General features: G+C 39.3%; 1 protein-coding gene across 4 annotated transcripts in view; it reads left to right on the top strand.

The window, feature by feature from the left end:
* The window catches only part of ATP11C (ATPase phospholipid transporting 11C), a 172,400-nt gene that overhangs the window by 137,749 nt on the left and 17,953 nt on the right, over positions 1 to 16,698 (top strand). For all 4 annotated transcript variants that reach the window (XM_058536868.1, XM_058536867.1, XM_058536870.1 and 1 more), the window contains exons 23-25: positions 3,776 to 3,835; positions 10,462 to 10,589; positions 15,068 to 15,203. In XM_058536868.1, coding sequence (XP_058392851.1) covers positions 3,776 to 3,835; positions 10,462 to 10,589; positions 15,068 to 15,203 — 324 coding nt within the window. The remainder of the gene's footprint in view (positions 1 to 3,775; positions 3,836 to 10,461; positions 10,590 to 15,067; positions 15,204 to 16,698) is intronic.

Below are 16,698 nucleotides of genomic sequence, written 5' to 3'. Positions count from 1 at the left end.
GTACTCAGTTTATACTGATACCTTTGATTCCAGCCAACACCACAAGGTTCATTCTAACCTTTCTCTTTTCCTTATTTGTAACTCCTTTCTCCAGTGGTGAGAAACCTGGTTCTCATTATCCTCAATATGTTTACTTATTTGCTCAATCCCAGAATACACTTAAAGTAGTTTCAGAATTGTAACTCATACTCTTGTGAGACACTAACTGACTAACTTGAGTAATATATTTGTGTGCCCTCTTTTTGTCTTTGCCTTAGAGTATATAGTCAAAATACTGTTACCACAGTTACTTTTTTTTTTCTTTTCCACCATTTCAATGTGGTTATGTTATTTGTTTGTAATACACTTAGGTTAAATTTTTGTTTGCATTCTATTTGGGTTCTTCTCTAATTCTGATTGATTTTAGTTAATTATTTTTTGAGCATGTGAAACATTGGAACAGTTCTTAAGATGAGGTTCTCTGAGGATCTTGCTTAGTGAGTTAATGCTCTGAATGCAAGGAGACTTTTGCAACAGTGACTTTTCTCAGATCCCTATTTACTTATACATAACTGCTTTTCTAAAATGAAATTCTCGAAGTCATCTGTAATTGTCTATAAGCACACCAACAGAGAGAACCAATGGTAACATTTTGTTATGTGACCTATACTTTTGTCTATACAAATTAATGTATGAATATATCATTTTTATACACTATATACTGTTGGGATTTTTTTCAGTTTTTATTGAGATATAATTCAAATAACAAAATTCACTATTGTACACTTAAAGTGTACAATACAGTGGCTTTTAGTATATTCACATGATATACGACCATCACCACTATCTAATTCCAGAACATTTCCATCACCTTAATAAGAAACCCCATACCTATTAGCAGTCAGTCCCAAAACATATTGTTTTGCACTTTGCCCTTTTTACTTAATAGTATATTGGGAGCATTTGTCTCCCCAGTTAAATGTTCATCTAAAACATGATAATTGTGCAATATCCCAAGCCTCCATGATTGGACACTGAGGTACTTTCTCCAACAATGCGTTGGTTTGCTTTTATCACCAAGCGTTAGAGTACATGTTAGACTGAGCCTGCATACTCACTTTTGTCTACCAGGGAATAGAATTTACCAAAGTTCTTAATTAGATTCCAGTTTTTAGGTATATTATCAAGTTCATCTGCCAGTTTTAAATGATTCAAGCAGTTATGGTCTTTGAATTTCATGCCCCGTAGTTCACAGGAGGGAAAGCTCAGCAGCTGCTTTTGTGTGTCAATTTTCTGTGATCAATGCCAGGTCTTATTAACTGTATATGTTTTTGAAAAGTATAACCATGAACCCAGGTTTACAGGGTTGCTTAGACTCTGTCAGCCAGTATCAGCCGGTATCTAGGCCAAACATAGATGATGATAATGATGATAATTAACCCAATATGTGTAAGGCACTTAAGCACTTTATTTTCTTATTTAATCCTCACAAATCTCCTATGAAGCAATTAGTATTATTTCCACTTAAAATATGTGGAAAGTGGGGCTCAGAGAGCTTACGTAACTTGCCTCTGGCTCCCCAGCTAGGAGTTGACAGACCTAGATTTGCACAATAGGTTTATTTACTCTAGGTCCAGGAGTCTTTGTGCAGGATAGTTTGAATCTAGCAGCCCTGTGTGGGGATGGATGGTTATTCTCTCTTACCCGCTCTAGTAGGACAGCTCATAAGGCTTTGCCGTACAGATCTGCCTAGCAATCTGATTTTGTTGCAGAGGCTTGGTTTACCTCAAGATTTTGGCCTGCAATTCAAGCAACTGCCACCAGATGGAAGGAATGCTCTGTTAAGGAAAACAAAACAAGCCTTAAAATGGTTAACGTTTACTAGTGGTCAGTAATTGACATACCCCGGTTTCTAATTTAGAGGACTTTTTATGTAGATGATGCGCTCTGTCTTCATTAGGATCTCTGTGCCCATTATTATCTTAGTTACTGACTTAGCAATATTCCTTTTTAAATTGCTGCCTTTTGTCCCAAGATGATTTCTAATACTTTTGACCCTCTTTGTCTGAGCTAAGAAGCCTACCTTCCTCTTACCTTGCCATTGCGTCTTCAGGTTGTTATTGCCCCACCTCTGGAGTACTTCAGTGACAGGTCTTCCTGCCTTCTATTTCTCCATTCAGTCCTTCTTGCATAATTCAGCCAGGTTAATGTTTGGAAAAATGCCACTTTTCAACTTCTCCTCTGGAAACTTCACTCTCCGTTGTCCAAGGATTAGCCTGGCTTTTAAAGCACCCCACAGTCTGATCCTGTCTTACCTTATGTGTTTAAAATACATAGGGCCTTGCCTTGGTTCCTGCTATCAACATATCCTATTCATCTTTAATACCTAGTTCAAATTCTAACTTCTTTATTCATTCAATCAACAAATATGTTTGAATGTGTTACCATGTGCCAGGCACTGTTTTAGGCCCTGAGGATTCATAATGGAATAAGACCGGCCAAGTCCCTGTTCTCATGGAACTTACATTCTAGTGGGAGAGTCAGTCCTCCCCTTCCCACAGAGGCTCCCCATAATCCCCAACCAGCACTACCTCTTCCAACCTCAGAACACATTTTTTCTTTATATATAATATGACTCTAGAAATGCTACTGACAATATTTTGCATTATTCCAGAACTGATAGATACAAATGAGTGTTGCCCTTCCAGGTGATGACCTTGGGAGCTCTGACACTTATTTTGATGCTGTAGGAGTTATTCAAAACATGTATAGCACTTTTCTTTAGGAACATCCTCAAGAGCCTGTACTATATCCACCTAAACATCCTTACTTGTGGCAGATGTTCATCCTTTGATGATGCATTGGATTTTTTTAAAACAGCCTCAAGTCTCCCAGCCTGGTAAATTAGCTAAGTGAGAATGTGTGGCAGAAGGAAGGAGACTAGTTTTTGACATGGCTCAAAAATGGGCTCTTGGAGGTGCTGCCCAAAGAGAAATTCAGAGACATCATGAACAAGTGACAGCAGCACTCAAATAAGGTCACAACCTACATTGAAGGATAGCTCCCATTTGAAAATATTAGTTCTGGTAGTTTTGCCAAAGGGCGTTAGTTTCAGTATTTATAGTCACACCTGGTGGCTTTTACTTCGTTATGAATTCTCAGCTTGTATTCTTTTATCTGTTTGTTTTTAGTAGTCTCCCAGTTAAATGATAAGTCGCTTAGGAGTAAGAACTTTTGTTTTGGTTTGGTTTTTGTATCACCCACAGTGCCATCTTTGCATATAGTAGGTGTTTAATAATAATAATAATATGTTGATTATTTGATGAAACAGTAATAAAGGCAGTAAAGTGTAAGTTGATACTGTTAATGTCAACATACACTATATATAATAATTTCTTGACTTTTTATTGGCATTACTTGACTTTAAAAATACACTTACAGCTTTATATCAGTCTATGATTATTTTACAAATCTAATTGGCCTCTGAAGTACAGTACCATTAGATGTATGGATTATATGAGCTCATTTCTTCCGTAGAAGAATTATATATGGCAAGAGGTTCTCAAAGTCAGTGATGAGATCCTCCTCTGCCTTGGTAGGGCAAAAGTTGGTGTTAATAGGAATTAATCATGTGGTTTTTGAGTTGTTTCCTTACAACTCTGGAATACAGATTTATTGCATTACGATCTTAGAAGGACTTAGGACTGACAATAAACTATTTGGAGTACAGTTCCCTGTTTTAGTTTAGAAAGTTGATCAAGTGAAAACATTAACCTTTTTCTCTATTTTTTTCCAGAACCTTTGTTTCATTTTGCCACAATTTTTGTACCAGTTCTTCTGTGGATTCTCACAACAGGTTTGTTTCCCTAGTTATTTGTTATAATGGAGTTTACATTTGCTATTAATAAATTACCTTTTTATGTATTGGATTGTAAATAGAGAGGTATGTCAAAAGTAAACGGATTTTTTTTCTTTGGTTCAACAGTTGATCTTGGCCTGGTTTTTGATAATAGCAAATGTTTATGTCTTTGCGTTAGTAATATTGGTATCGTTACTTTCTTTTTGAAAGTTATTTGGTACATCCTCTTGGAGCTGAGATAACCTTAAAAAGAGTATTTTACTTTATTTTTTCTTTTTATCAGTGTATGCAATATTTTCCAATAATCCTAAAATGTTATAGTTTAATATTTCATCAAATAAAATCTCACACCTTTGCAGTTTCTCAGGTTGGTTTTCTAGAAAAACATTGATCTTTTAAGCTGGCCAAGAAGCAGTGATTCCTATATAAAGCCTTGGATTACTTGAGCAAGTCTATAATATTTGCCCTCTATTGTTTTCTGAACATTTATTACGTAAAGAATATTCTATATGTCAACTTGATACATGAGTGGTGGGATGAGTAGGCATGTTTGTAGGTTTGTTTCAACAACTGAAATGGAATTTGCATTGCTTCTCGTGGAAATATAGCTAAATACAGGAGCTATAATGTTCAATGACTCAGAAACTTCGTAGTTAATCTATGAGCAGTTCAGTAATTTTGCCAAGCTGAGCTACTTGGTAACATCACCACAGGTATTAGAGACTGAGTTTCTAAATTTCAAGGCATGCTTCATTCCTCATGGTAGGAATTGACTTTTTCCTAATTGCTTGGCAGTATTTTTAAGAGAATGTATTCTTCTCAATAGGATGCGACTACTCTCTTTCTCTTGAACTTACCTCTGCCATTTGATATGCTGTCTCTTACATTAGTGACGGTCATCAGCCTCATGGTGCCAGTTAAGCAGATCACTTTATGAGTGAATTATCTGCCAGCTGTAGAAAGTACCATCAGCCTTCTTGTATTCAAAACTAACAGTATTAGTACAGAAAGTTTTATAAATTCTGATGAAACTGCTTTTCTTAAACATTCAGATTACTATTGATCAAAATGTTTCTAATTCCTCACTTCCTCGGATGAATGCAAGTATTAAAAAGACACTTCAAATTTTGTAGCAAAGTGCTGAAGGGAAATTGGCTTAATCTGGTTAGAACATTGTTTTTATTTTGAAAGAGTCTGTTGCTTCATCATCCTTTTAAAATATGTTTACCAAGCATAAGTTGTATGAAGAAAGAAAGGACTTATTTATAAAGCCGGCTGGGATTCAGACCCTGGGCTGTCTGGGGTCTGAGTAGGTTAACTGCTTAGGTTTCCATAGAAGTTGATGTTTGGCTTCCTCAATTGCTCAACTGGTAGGTTCACTCACTTAACAAATATTTCTTGAGTGCCTACTATGTACTGGGGTAAGTGCTAGGGCTACAACAATGATCAAAACAAAACTCTTACCCCATGAAGCTTGCAGTATTGTGATTGGGGAGAGACAGACAACAATCAGACAAATCATTATGTCAGGTACTGATAAATGCTCTGAAGGAAAAAAATAAAGTATAATAAATGGATAGAATGTGACTGCAGAAGAGGGCTGCTGCTTTAGAGAAGATGATCTGGAAAGTTCTCTGTGCTGAGGTGGGGTTTGGACAGAGATCTGAAGGCGATGAGGGAAGGAGCTGTCACACATCTATCTTAGAGGAAAGGTGTTATCAGGTAAAAGGAAAGTCTCTCTGAGGTGGTGACATGATGTGCAATATCTTTATTATTATTATTATTATTATTTTTGGTGAGGAAGATTAGCCCTGAGCTAACATCTGTTGCCAATCCTCTTTTTGCTAAGGAAGATTGGCCCTGGGCTAACATCCGTGCCCATCTTCCTCTACTTTATATGTGGGACACCTGCCACAGCATGGATTGACAAGTGGTGTGTAGGTCCACGCCCGGGATCAGAACCCGCGAACCCCTACCGCCAAAGCAGAGCGTACGAACTGAACCACTACGCCACGAGGCCAACCTCCACAATATCTTTATTTTTGACTTTGACCTTTTGCTAGTGCTGAACGTAGCAACCTTTGTTGCAAAAATCTTTAGATTACATACAAGTAGTCAGCCTTTTTCAACTCAGGTCCACATCGGGTGTTCTCTGCTACCCTAGAACTTGGAGAGCGTGCTATGGAGAATGTCAAAATGGAACCGGGATTCAGATTATTGAAGCAAAAAGCAACTCTTTCTTTAGCAAAGCTAGAATAGGACTGGTCTTTTTTCTATGTGAAAAGAAAACAGTTGTAACAGGTTTAACAAAAAACAGTATTATCAAGTAAACCTGTTGTTTGTGTTGAGGACATTCTGTCTCCTCTAATTATCTATCTAAGAATTACAATTATCTCTCATGTAACCTCAGAGTACCATAGTGTATCAAAAGTAGATTGATGCCTCTTTTGTTTGAATGAAATTCCAAACTAAATTACATACCAGTCAATCTGAGTTGTTTTTTTCCCCCAATTTTCTCATTAGTGAAAATGGGTAGTTTGCAGTGAAAATGTAGTGTTGTGTGCCAACAGACTAGTCCTCTCCCTTGAGAATTAAAAGGAATGTAATACCTTTTTGAGGTACTTTTTAATTCAGTAGAATATTTTTGCTGAGCTTAAATCTTTGTATGTGCGACGTACCTCCATGTTCTATGGAGAGCTGTATGTTTAACTTCATTGAGAATGTTGCATGTATTATCTCTTGCTTTGTCTCTACTGCAGGCCAGAGTTGTGATCCCTTCCTCTGGGCTCCCCTAGGTCCTTGTACACTCACCGCTCTGCCTCATCCACTAGAATTTGAGGTCCTTGGCAAACAGGGCATGATTCTTTTCTGTCCCCAGTACTTGTCACTTAGTAAGCACTCAGTAAATGTTTTTGAAGTCAACTAATGAATGAACTAATGCTCTGTTCAAGTTCTTCCCAACCTTTTCGAGTCAACCCCCTTATGATAATAATTGTGTCTTTAGTGGCCATTGATTTAAAAATGCATTAACTGTGTTAACTTGTGTCACATTTAAATGCATTTTATTTATTAAAGAACATTTGTATGTGTTAAAAATACATATGAATATGGGATATTATTTATTCAGGCCACAGATAGTGGTTGTATGACAACTTCTAGCACTGTAGAAAAATACTGAACTCGGTAAGTATTTTCATCAAAACAAGGTTCATAGAATAGCTTAATTTTTTTTCAATAAAGGAAGATTTACAATATTAGATCAGTCTTTTACAAATATGGTACAGCTTCCAATCTCTACTCATTCATACATCCAGTATTTATTGAATGCTTTCTGTATGCCAAGTTCTATTCTAGGAGCTCAAGATTGTCAAAAGTCCTCTAGCCAAAGACCACCAAGAACACACATATAGTTGATCAATATGTTTATTGATATAAACATATTGGGTTTATTACTCGATGCAGCAAGGAAGAATGTACACCATGAGGAACATTGGGGCCTCTCAGGAAGAGGGTGTTAGAAAAGTCTTATTATAATATGATTTGGGCGTGAGTTAGCTGGTTTGGGGAAGAGTTTAAGGAATGGGGCCCTGCTCTAGATTGAGTGCTGTCAGTAAGCCGGGGTAATTTTGTGACTAGAAAGAGGCTAACATTGTCATTGGTCAAGAAGCAACAGTCACCCATATTTGCCAGAACGGGGATGTGGCTCATTTTTGTGATTGAAACAATATTCATATTCTGTCTGTGTTCAAATGTGATTATGGAGTGGTCCTGTTTTCGTCTCGATCCATCATGGTCACAGTGTGGCCTTGTTTGACGTTGCTGTTCTGTGGAGTTGTTCATGTTCGACAGGAGAACACCAATGCCTAGCTGTGAGTGCCAGGCCTGCACCTGCACGTCAGGGGCTGCTTTGCTCTTTTTCAAGCTACAGCTGTCAATAAAATAAGTAAAAGTCCCTGCCCACGAAAAGCTTAAATTCTAGTGTGAAGAGAGAGACAGTAAACATAATGAATTTATAATGTAAGTTAAGAAGGTGATTAATACTATAGGAAAAAAGAAAATAGGGTAAAGGGGAAAAATGTGTCTGTGAGAGAGGGGCTGGCAAGTTAAATCAAGCTTGGTCTAACTGAGAAGGTGACACTTGAGCTAAGATTTGAAGGAAGTGACAGAGTAAGCCATGAGGCTATCTAAAGGAAAAATGTTCCAGGCATGGGCAACTGCCAGTTCAAAGGAGGTCTTAAGTCGGGAGTTTGCCTGACATGTTGGAGGTGCAGCAAGGAAGCCATTGCTGCTGGAGTGGAATGAGCAAGGAACAGGAGAGATTAGAGATGAGGTCAGAAAGGTAGAAGCCAGACTGAGTGGGGCTTTATAGCCACCCCATTGTAGGAACTTTTTTTTTTTTAATAAAGAAATCAACTGTAGGGTTTGAACAAAACAATGACTTGATTTGACTTCTTTTCTTTTTCTTTGTGAGGAAGGTCAGCCCTGAGCTAACATCCATGCCAATCCTCCTCTTTTTTTTTTTTTTCGCTGAGGAAGACTGGCCCTGGGCTAACATCCGTGCCCATCTTCCTCCACTTTATGTGGGATGCTGCCACAGCATGGCCTGACAAGCAGTGCATCGGTGCACACCCTGTATCCAAACCTGGGCCGCCAGCAGCGGAGCGCACGCACTTAACCGCTACGCCACAGGGCCGACCCCTGACTTATTTTCTAATAGAACTACTCGGGTCATTGTGTTGGGAATAGACTGTAGGTCAAGGGGATAAGCCGGGAGACCATTTAGGAGGCTTGCAGAGTGGTAACAGTGGAGGTGCTGAGAAGTGATGTGGTTCTCAATGTATTTGAAGATAGAGCCAGTAAACATTTCTTAATTGGTTGGGTGTGGGGTATGAAAAAGAAGAGTCAAGGATGAATCCAAGATTTTTGTTCTGATTGATCAGAAAGATTTGTTGCCCTTTCCTGAGATGGAGAAGACTTCAAAAGGAGCAGATTTGAGGTGAGGGCAGGTCAGGAGTGCAGTTCTGGACATAAGTTTGAAATATGCTAGATATCCAACTGTCCATTTGACATCTCCTCTTGGGTATGTGTGGACAGGTCTAGGCTGGAGATAGATATTTGGGGATTTTCAGTGAATGGGTAGTATTAAAACCACAAGACTGAATGTGATCACATAGAGAGTGAGTATAAATAAAGTTCCAAACACCAAGTGCTGAAACACTCCAACAGAGGGCTCGGGGAGAAGAGCAGACTGAGAAGTAACGGCTAATGAGGTAGGAGGAGAATGACTCATTTCAAAATATTTCTTGGGCATTTAAGTGGCACCAAGGTAGACACTAGGGTTGCAAACATTGTGGGGAACATAGGAGAAAGCAGATTTAAGGGGAAAGGTAGTGAGTTTGGTTTTAGACATTATGAGTTGCAGGTGCCTATGAGACAGCCAGCAGAAAGTTGGATATTTTGATCTGGAGCCTGGAGAATTCAGAACCAGAAAGAGTTGGGGCCATCCCCCTGGCTTAGCAGTTAAGTGCACGGACTCTGCTACTGGCGGGCCAGGTTCGGATCCCGGGCGTGCACCGACGCACCGCTTCTCTGGCCATGCTGAGGCAGCGTCCCACATACAGCAACTACAAGGATGTGCAACTATGACATACAACTATCTACTGGGGCTTTGGGGAAGAAAAAAAGGAGGAGGATTGGCAATAGATGTTAGCTCAGAGCCGGTCTTCCTCAGCAAAAAGAGAAGGATTAGCACAGATGTTAGCTCAGGGCTGATCTTCCTCACAAAAAAAAAAAAAAGAGAACCAGAAGGAGTTGGAAGTCATGCCAATGTACATATCTTTAGCTTTATTTTTGTGAATATATTTATTTAATCTTTAGTAAATGGCTACATTCAACATCATAAATATAGCCTGTAGAAGGTGATAGTGATATTTAAAATCATGTAATTTTTTTTTTTTGTGAGGAAGATCAGCCCTGAGCTAACATCCATGCTAATCCTCCTCTTTTTTTTTTTTTTTTTTTTTGCTGAGGAAGACCGGCTCTGAGCTAACATCTATTGCCAATCCTCCTCCTTTATTTTCTCCCCAAAGCCCCAGTAGATAGTTGTATGTCATAGTTGCACATCCTTCTAGTTGCTGTATGTGGGACGCGGCCTCAGCATGGCCGGAGAAGCGGTGCGTCAGTGTGCGCCCAGGATCTGAACCCGGGCCTCCAGTAGCAAAGCGTGCGCACTTAACTGCTAAGCCACGGGGCCGGCCCCCAAAAATCATGTAAAATATTAACCAAAAAAAGCTATGACACGGGCTGGCCACTGCCTATATTTAAAATCTTTTGAAAAGTTATTAGTTAATATCTGTTAGAAATAGAGCTTACAGCATGTAACCATTCTAAATAAGTTCCTCTTAACGGGGAGGGTATGTTAATATGATGCATCACAATATGTTAGTTTCTTTTCTATAGTTACCAGTTAGAGTGACCTTATGTATAAAACTTCCTTTGCTATCGAAAAAAGCACGAAAGGAAACTGTCTTGTTTTAGCTTGTGATTTTTCCAAACACACAAATGTCCTCTCACAGATGATTGTTACAGTACATTTCTTTCTCTTCTGTTGTCTGTCATTTCAGCCACTGTATGATGCCGCTTACCTTACAATGTACAATATCTGCTTCACATCCTTGCCCATCCTGGCCTACAGTCTACTGGAACAGCACATCAACATTGACACTCTGACCTCAGATCCCCGATTGTATATGTAAGTTGAACGTATAGTTAAAACCCTCTCGAATTTTCAAAGTTGTGGGTTTCATTTCATCTGCAGGTGGGAAGGACACTGAACCACCCACCCGGTTTGGTTACATGATTCTGTTCTGAATTTTTAGCTACTTAAACCAGACCATTCAACAGGAAAATGACATATTTCCTAGGTGTAGGTCCTAAACTTCAATGTGTGTGAACCATTTAGTTCAAAATCACTAATTCCTAAAACTTGAGCCTACATTGTCATAAAGTTCTGGAGTCTTAGAGGAAGACACGATACTTTAACTACCAAAACAAAAAGCCACACACAAAAATCTTTGGTAGTTTACACTATTAATTTATACCTGTAATGGATTGAATTGATGATGTTATGTTAGGCTTTCTCTTGTAAACTGCCCCGAAGCATAGCCTCCCCCTCTTCGTTAGCCCCATTCTTTTTTATTTATTTATTTATTTATTTATTTATTTATTTATTTATTTATTTATTTTTATTTATTTTTATTCTAAAACTCTATTGTTGAAGAAAATAAGTAACTCATCAAGCCGTTACATTCATTTTGATACTTTTCTCTGTGGATGGGGGACTTGGCACTGGCCTCAGTTGCTTGACCTATGACTCATTTGGACATTTATAAATTAAGCCTGCAGCTAAGGATAAAGATTTTAATTTACAGCAGATTGTGAGCATTGCTAAATAGTGGATAGCAAATGCAATAGAGAGACTTGGTGGTTTATTTGTATGAAGTGAAGGTGCACAAATTTAAGGGATTTTTTTTAACCAATATAGTTCATAAAACTCATATTTACTAATTGTTAGACTTAGCTAGATTTATAAAATTTGTCATCATTTTAAAGATATTTATTATGGAAAATTTCCAACATGCACAGAAGCGGTGAAAATACTATCAATATAGTGAACTTCCCTGTCATCACCACTCAACTTCGGCAATTGTCAATTCAGGGCTCGTCCTGTTTTCATCAATAACCCTGTCTGCTCTATCATGGACTTACTTTTTTTTTTTTAAAGATTTTATTTATTTATTTTTTTCCCCCCAAAGCCCCAGTAGATAGTTGTATGTCATAGCTGCACATCCTTCTAGTTGCTGTATGTGGGACACGGCCTCAGCATGGCAGGAGAAGCGGTGCGTCGGTGCACGCCCGGGAACCGAACCCGGGCCACCAGCAGCAGAGCGCGTGCACTTAACCTCTAAGCCACGGGGCTGGCCCTATCATGGACTTACTTTGAAGCAGATACCAAACATCATGTAAAATAGTTATTTCAGTATGTATCTCTTAAAGATAAGGACTTAAAAAAATAACAATACCCTTTAATACCTAAAAAAAATTTAGCAACTTCATAATAGCAAATATCGAGTCAATGTTTGAATTTCTTCAATTGACTCATTTCTTTTTGTATTATATTTCTTTGAATCAGGAAATAAGGTCCATATATTGTATTTGGTTAATATGCTTCTTGAGTTTCTTTTAATCTGTAGGTTAACCTGGCAATTTATTTGTTGATGAAACTGGATCATTTATCCTGTAGAGTTCCCCCAATCTAGAGTTTGCTGATTGCATCCTCATGGCATTGTTTACCATGTTCTGCTTTGCCCTGTATGCAAAAGGATAGTTAGATCTAGAGGGGAATCGTAGAAACCTTGGTGGAAATCTCACAGAGCATCGGCTCTCACACCCTCTTTTTTAAAATGAGGAACCAGGGCCCAGAAATGACTTGCCTAAGGACACAGGGTATAACTAGAGGCCAACCCAAGATCAGAATTCAGTCCTCCAGTTGGCCATCCTGTGCTCTTTCCAGCAGGCTGGTGGTTTTCAAACACTGAGAAGCGGGGACTGTCTTCAGACAACAGCTAAAGTGAAGCCCAGTAGTGCAGCTGCTCTGGTTGAAGTGTGGTTTGGGCAGCAGTGAGCAGAATCCTTCCCATTCAGTCCCACCAAGAACTCAATCTAACCGCCTGCACTCCAATCCTGGCTCTGCCACTTACTAACCGTGTGATCTTGTGCAGGTTGCTTGACTGAGATGTGCCTCAATTTCATCTTTGGTAAAATATGGGTAACAATAGCACCTAATTACAGTGTTTTTCTGAGGATTAAATGAGTGACTACGTAAAAGAACTTAAAACAGTGCCTGGCACACAGTAAGTTCTCAGTAGATGGTAGCAATTAATCTTACTATTCTAACACCCTCCTCCACGTAGCTTCAGGGCTGTGCTGAGCACTTTCCTACGTTAAGAATGTTGAAAACCTGAAGAAAGCTGTTGAGTACAAATTATTGTACGGGTTTCCATGAAGTTACTTACTGCACTGCAGGTATAGCTCATGAATTATTTAACAGTTTTGCATAGAGGGTATACTTGCCACATCTGATGCGGACATGAAAGCTGTGGCATAGCCATTGCCCAGCCCAAAATGCAGCTTTCCCTGCTCTGATGAGACACTGCTCTCGGCCTGGCACCATATTGTAGACTGCTCCGTTACTCCGAGCATTCCTGTAAATATGAAGTCCTGGGCTTCATATGTGGCTCTCTCTGCAGTTGTACCACTTAATATTACTGATGTCATTGTGTAGCATCTTGTAGATTTTGTGTAGCATATTACAGATTTCACCTTCAGGGTCTTAGTGACTGAGGCATTTCCCAAATGTTTTGATGAGAAACAAGACGTAATTGAATATTTTCAAATTTTTTAAGAGAAAATTAAAAAGTTGACTGTAGTTCTTCTATAGAGGGAAGAGGTGTAGTTTGTTTCTTCTACAGCTTTAAAAGGCCAAAGAAGGGTCCTAGTACACTTGCTGCCGCCCGTCTCATGGAGGTGCTCAGGCCTATGCTGCTGGTCACCTGCTCCCCGTATCTTCATTCACTCTCATGTTCCCCTGCATGTTGGCTATCATATTCTGAATTTCCCCCAGCTTCCTCATTCATCTGAGTGCAGTTAGAAAGCTTCACCTATAACCCAACCTTCCCAGTGTATAATGTAACTCCCAAAGATGGTCTAGAAAGACAGGAACTACTTCCTTCCTCAGCCCAAGTCAGTGATTCTCCAACGCCTCATTGGCTGGCAGTTGCTGGGCACTTCCTGCAAGGATCTTTAGGGAGGTGCCTTATCTATGGCTCCCAGTTGCCTTCGGAATGTGACTTACTGGCTGTGGGGAGAACTTGTTTCTGGGAAGCAGCTCCTGTAATTTTTCTAGGGCAAACAGCAGCACATTGCTTTATGCATCCCCTGAATTTCAGATTCCTGCATGCACCTGGAAACCCTAGTAGGTAAAAGTTGGGTAATTGCCATTTTTTCAGGAAACCCCACAATCCTCAATACCAACTGAATAAGATCAGTTGCATTTACACTACAAAAGTGTTTCTTATTTGATACAGCCTGGTGACATTCTTGGTAGTATTGGCAACAAGTGTGCTGTTTGAGTGATTAGATACCTTTTGATAAATGTTAAGAGCAGTTTGAAATAGAAGCAAAAAGAATTCCATGCATGAACCCATCTTCTTTCTGCAGCTCTATACTCTGTTAGAATCGGTAGCCTTATTTAACATTCTGACTTGTACCAAGAAGATTGTGCTATTTTTGACAGATTGTAGACTTGCGATCTATCCACCGCCATTTATCAAAGCATGACAGTACAGCTTCAAACATGTTGTTTGACTCAATTGAAAAAATATAAAGGGCACCCCAAGACCTAAAAAAGGTTAAATTCCCAGGAAGAAATCTTGATTAAAAAAATTTTTTAACAGTTGTAGTTGGAAAGCCGTGGTAGCTTGGTTGAGAGCATATGATTTGAAATCAAGTCAATCTAGGATTGTATACTAGCTCTGTCCCTTACTAACTGAGTGAACTCTGGCACGCTGCTACACTAGCAGTTCCCAAACTTGACTGCACATTAGAATCATCTGGGAAGCTATAAAAATATCCTGATGCCCAGGTTACACCTCATGCCAGTTAAATCAGAATGAGGGTGGGAGCCAGGCATCAGTGTTTTTAAAGATCCCCAGGTGATTCTAGTTTGCGTTATGGTTTGGGAACCATTATGCACCTTTTTGAGGCTCATTATTTGTAAATGAAAGTGATAAGAATACCTATGTCATGTGGTTTTTATGTGGATAAAAATGGACTATATATATAATTCTTAACCCAGTTTTCTGGCATATAATAAGTACTCAATAAATGGAAACTAATTATTATTGATGATGTTATTGTTGTCAGTGGCCAGAATTTTAACTTAGAAGTGTTTTGACAGTTTTCTCCAATACCTCAGTCAGGAAATGATTGCACGAAGATAAACCTGTGGCTCCACTGGCCATTTACCAAAAGCCTTCCAGCCCCTCATGGGTAGTTCCCTTCATTATATAACAGGGTCAGACCCCATGTGCACCTTTGGCATTTCACCATGTCTTATATAAACAGCCTACAGAGATTCGTTAACCTGTGTTTATTTCCATTTCTCAATAGGAAAATTTCTGGCAATGCCATGCTACAGTTGGGCCCCTTCTTATATTGGACGTTTCTGGCTGCATTTGAAGGGACTGTGTTCTTCTTTGGGACTTATTTTATTTTTCAGACATCATCCCTAGAAGAGAATGCAAAGGTAAAAAAATGTCGTCATTACACCTTTTAGTATTAGAAGCATGGCTTATCTTTTCCATAGGCACTGGATCTAGCATACACATACTCTAGCTGTAGCTATTTTGCAAAAACGTTTTTCTGAAGGCACAATATTTAGTTCTCACAACTTCTTTAGAACTATAGAACTGTTGAAGTAAGGAATCACTTCCTATGTGCATGGTTAACTAGAGAACTTATGTGCAAAAGCTTCTGGAAACTTAACGTGGCTATAATTTTTACTGGATGAACAGAGTTCTTGGGACTTCAGACTTTGGACCCCTGTACTTTGATGTGAGCAGGGCTTTTCCTGTTTCAAAAGCAGAGTCTGGCCCTATTCAGTTCTTATTCGTAGTGGCCTTTCATGCTTGAAATTGAAGAGGGTAGCTGCCGTATCTTTGCAGTATTTGCCCAATAGTTGAAGAGAGGGAATTCCCTTCTCCTCCTCCTTCCCTTCCACGTGGGAGCATAGTGTTTTCCAGAAAGGCTATATTGATCCTGCCAGTACCTTCCCAGCATGTAACAACACAGGCAAGCCCCTGCATTGGGATGATTTTGCCCTGGCTGTGCTCTAGGCGAGAATTTCTAATGGGGTGAGGTCTTCCCACAGCCACACAGTGGAAAATCAAACCCACCACCTTGCATGCTGCTTTCACTATGTTTGCTATTTCCGGGCTTCCTCTTTTATGGTCGTTCATTCTTTATAATCATAATTTGAAGCAAAGCTAAGGTTCAAAAAGAATTTACTGAGTATAGTGACTATGTCTAGAACCTAGACTATCACCATCTGTTAAAGAAGTGATAGGCTCAGTGAATTTGAATGATACTTTGAAATTAGGTGCTAGAGTCAAAACCTCTCTAATTTGGACTAACAGAAATCATCAGTTCAGTATGAATTCATTAAAATTATTAGTCACTGAGTAACTGTTGAGGAAATACAGATCTAGTACTTTTGAGTAGGCACACGTAGCACTTGCCGAGGAGAGTGCCCTGCTAAATCTCTGTGCATGTCCTCAGGCCAGTCACTTCAGCTTTCCAAGTCAATTTTGCCCATCAGTAAGAAGAAGGGATTAGATTTTATGATTTCTTGGATCCCTTCAGCTTTATGACTGATTCTGTGACTTTCACTTTTGATTTTATTTTTATTTGGCACATAAATTGTATAGAGCTGACTATTGCTTAAAAAGAGTTTGCTGCAGGACCAGCCCTGGTTGCCCAGTGGTTAAGTTTGGTGCGGTCTGCTTTGGCGGCCCCAGGTTCGGTTCCCGGGTGCAGTCCTACACCACTCGTCTATCAGTGGCCATGCTGTGGCAGTGATCCACATACAAAATAGAGGAAGATTGGCAACAGGTGTTAGCTCAGGGTGAATCTTCCTCAGCAAAGAGGAAGATTGGCAGCAGATGTTAGCTCAGGGCCACTCTTCCTCAGGAAAAAAAAAGTTTGCTTCAGAGTAGGCTGATATTCTCCTACAGTCCTGTTGA

Source organism: Diceros bicornis, chromosome X (genome assembly GCF_020826845.1).
Source record: "Diceros bicornis minor isolate mBicDic1 chromosome X, mDicBic1.mat.cur, whole genome shotgun sequence".
In the NCBI taxonomy this organism is placed as follows: domain Eukaryota; kingdom Metazoa; phylum Chordata; class Mammalia; order Perissodactyla; family Rhinocerotidae; genus Diceros; species Diceros bicornis.
The sequence above is the reverse complement of the archived record's forward strand: the minus strand, read 5'-3'. Positions and strand labels throughout refer to the sequence as shown.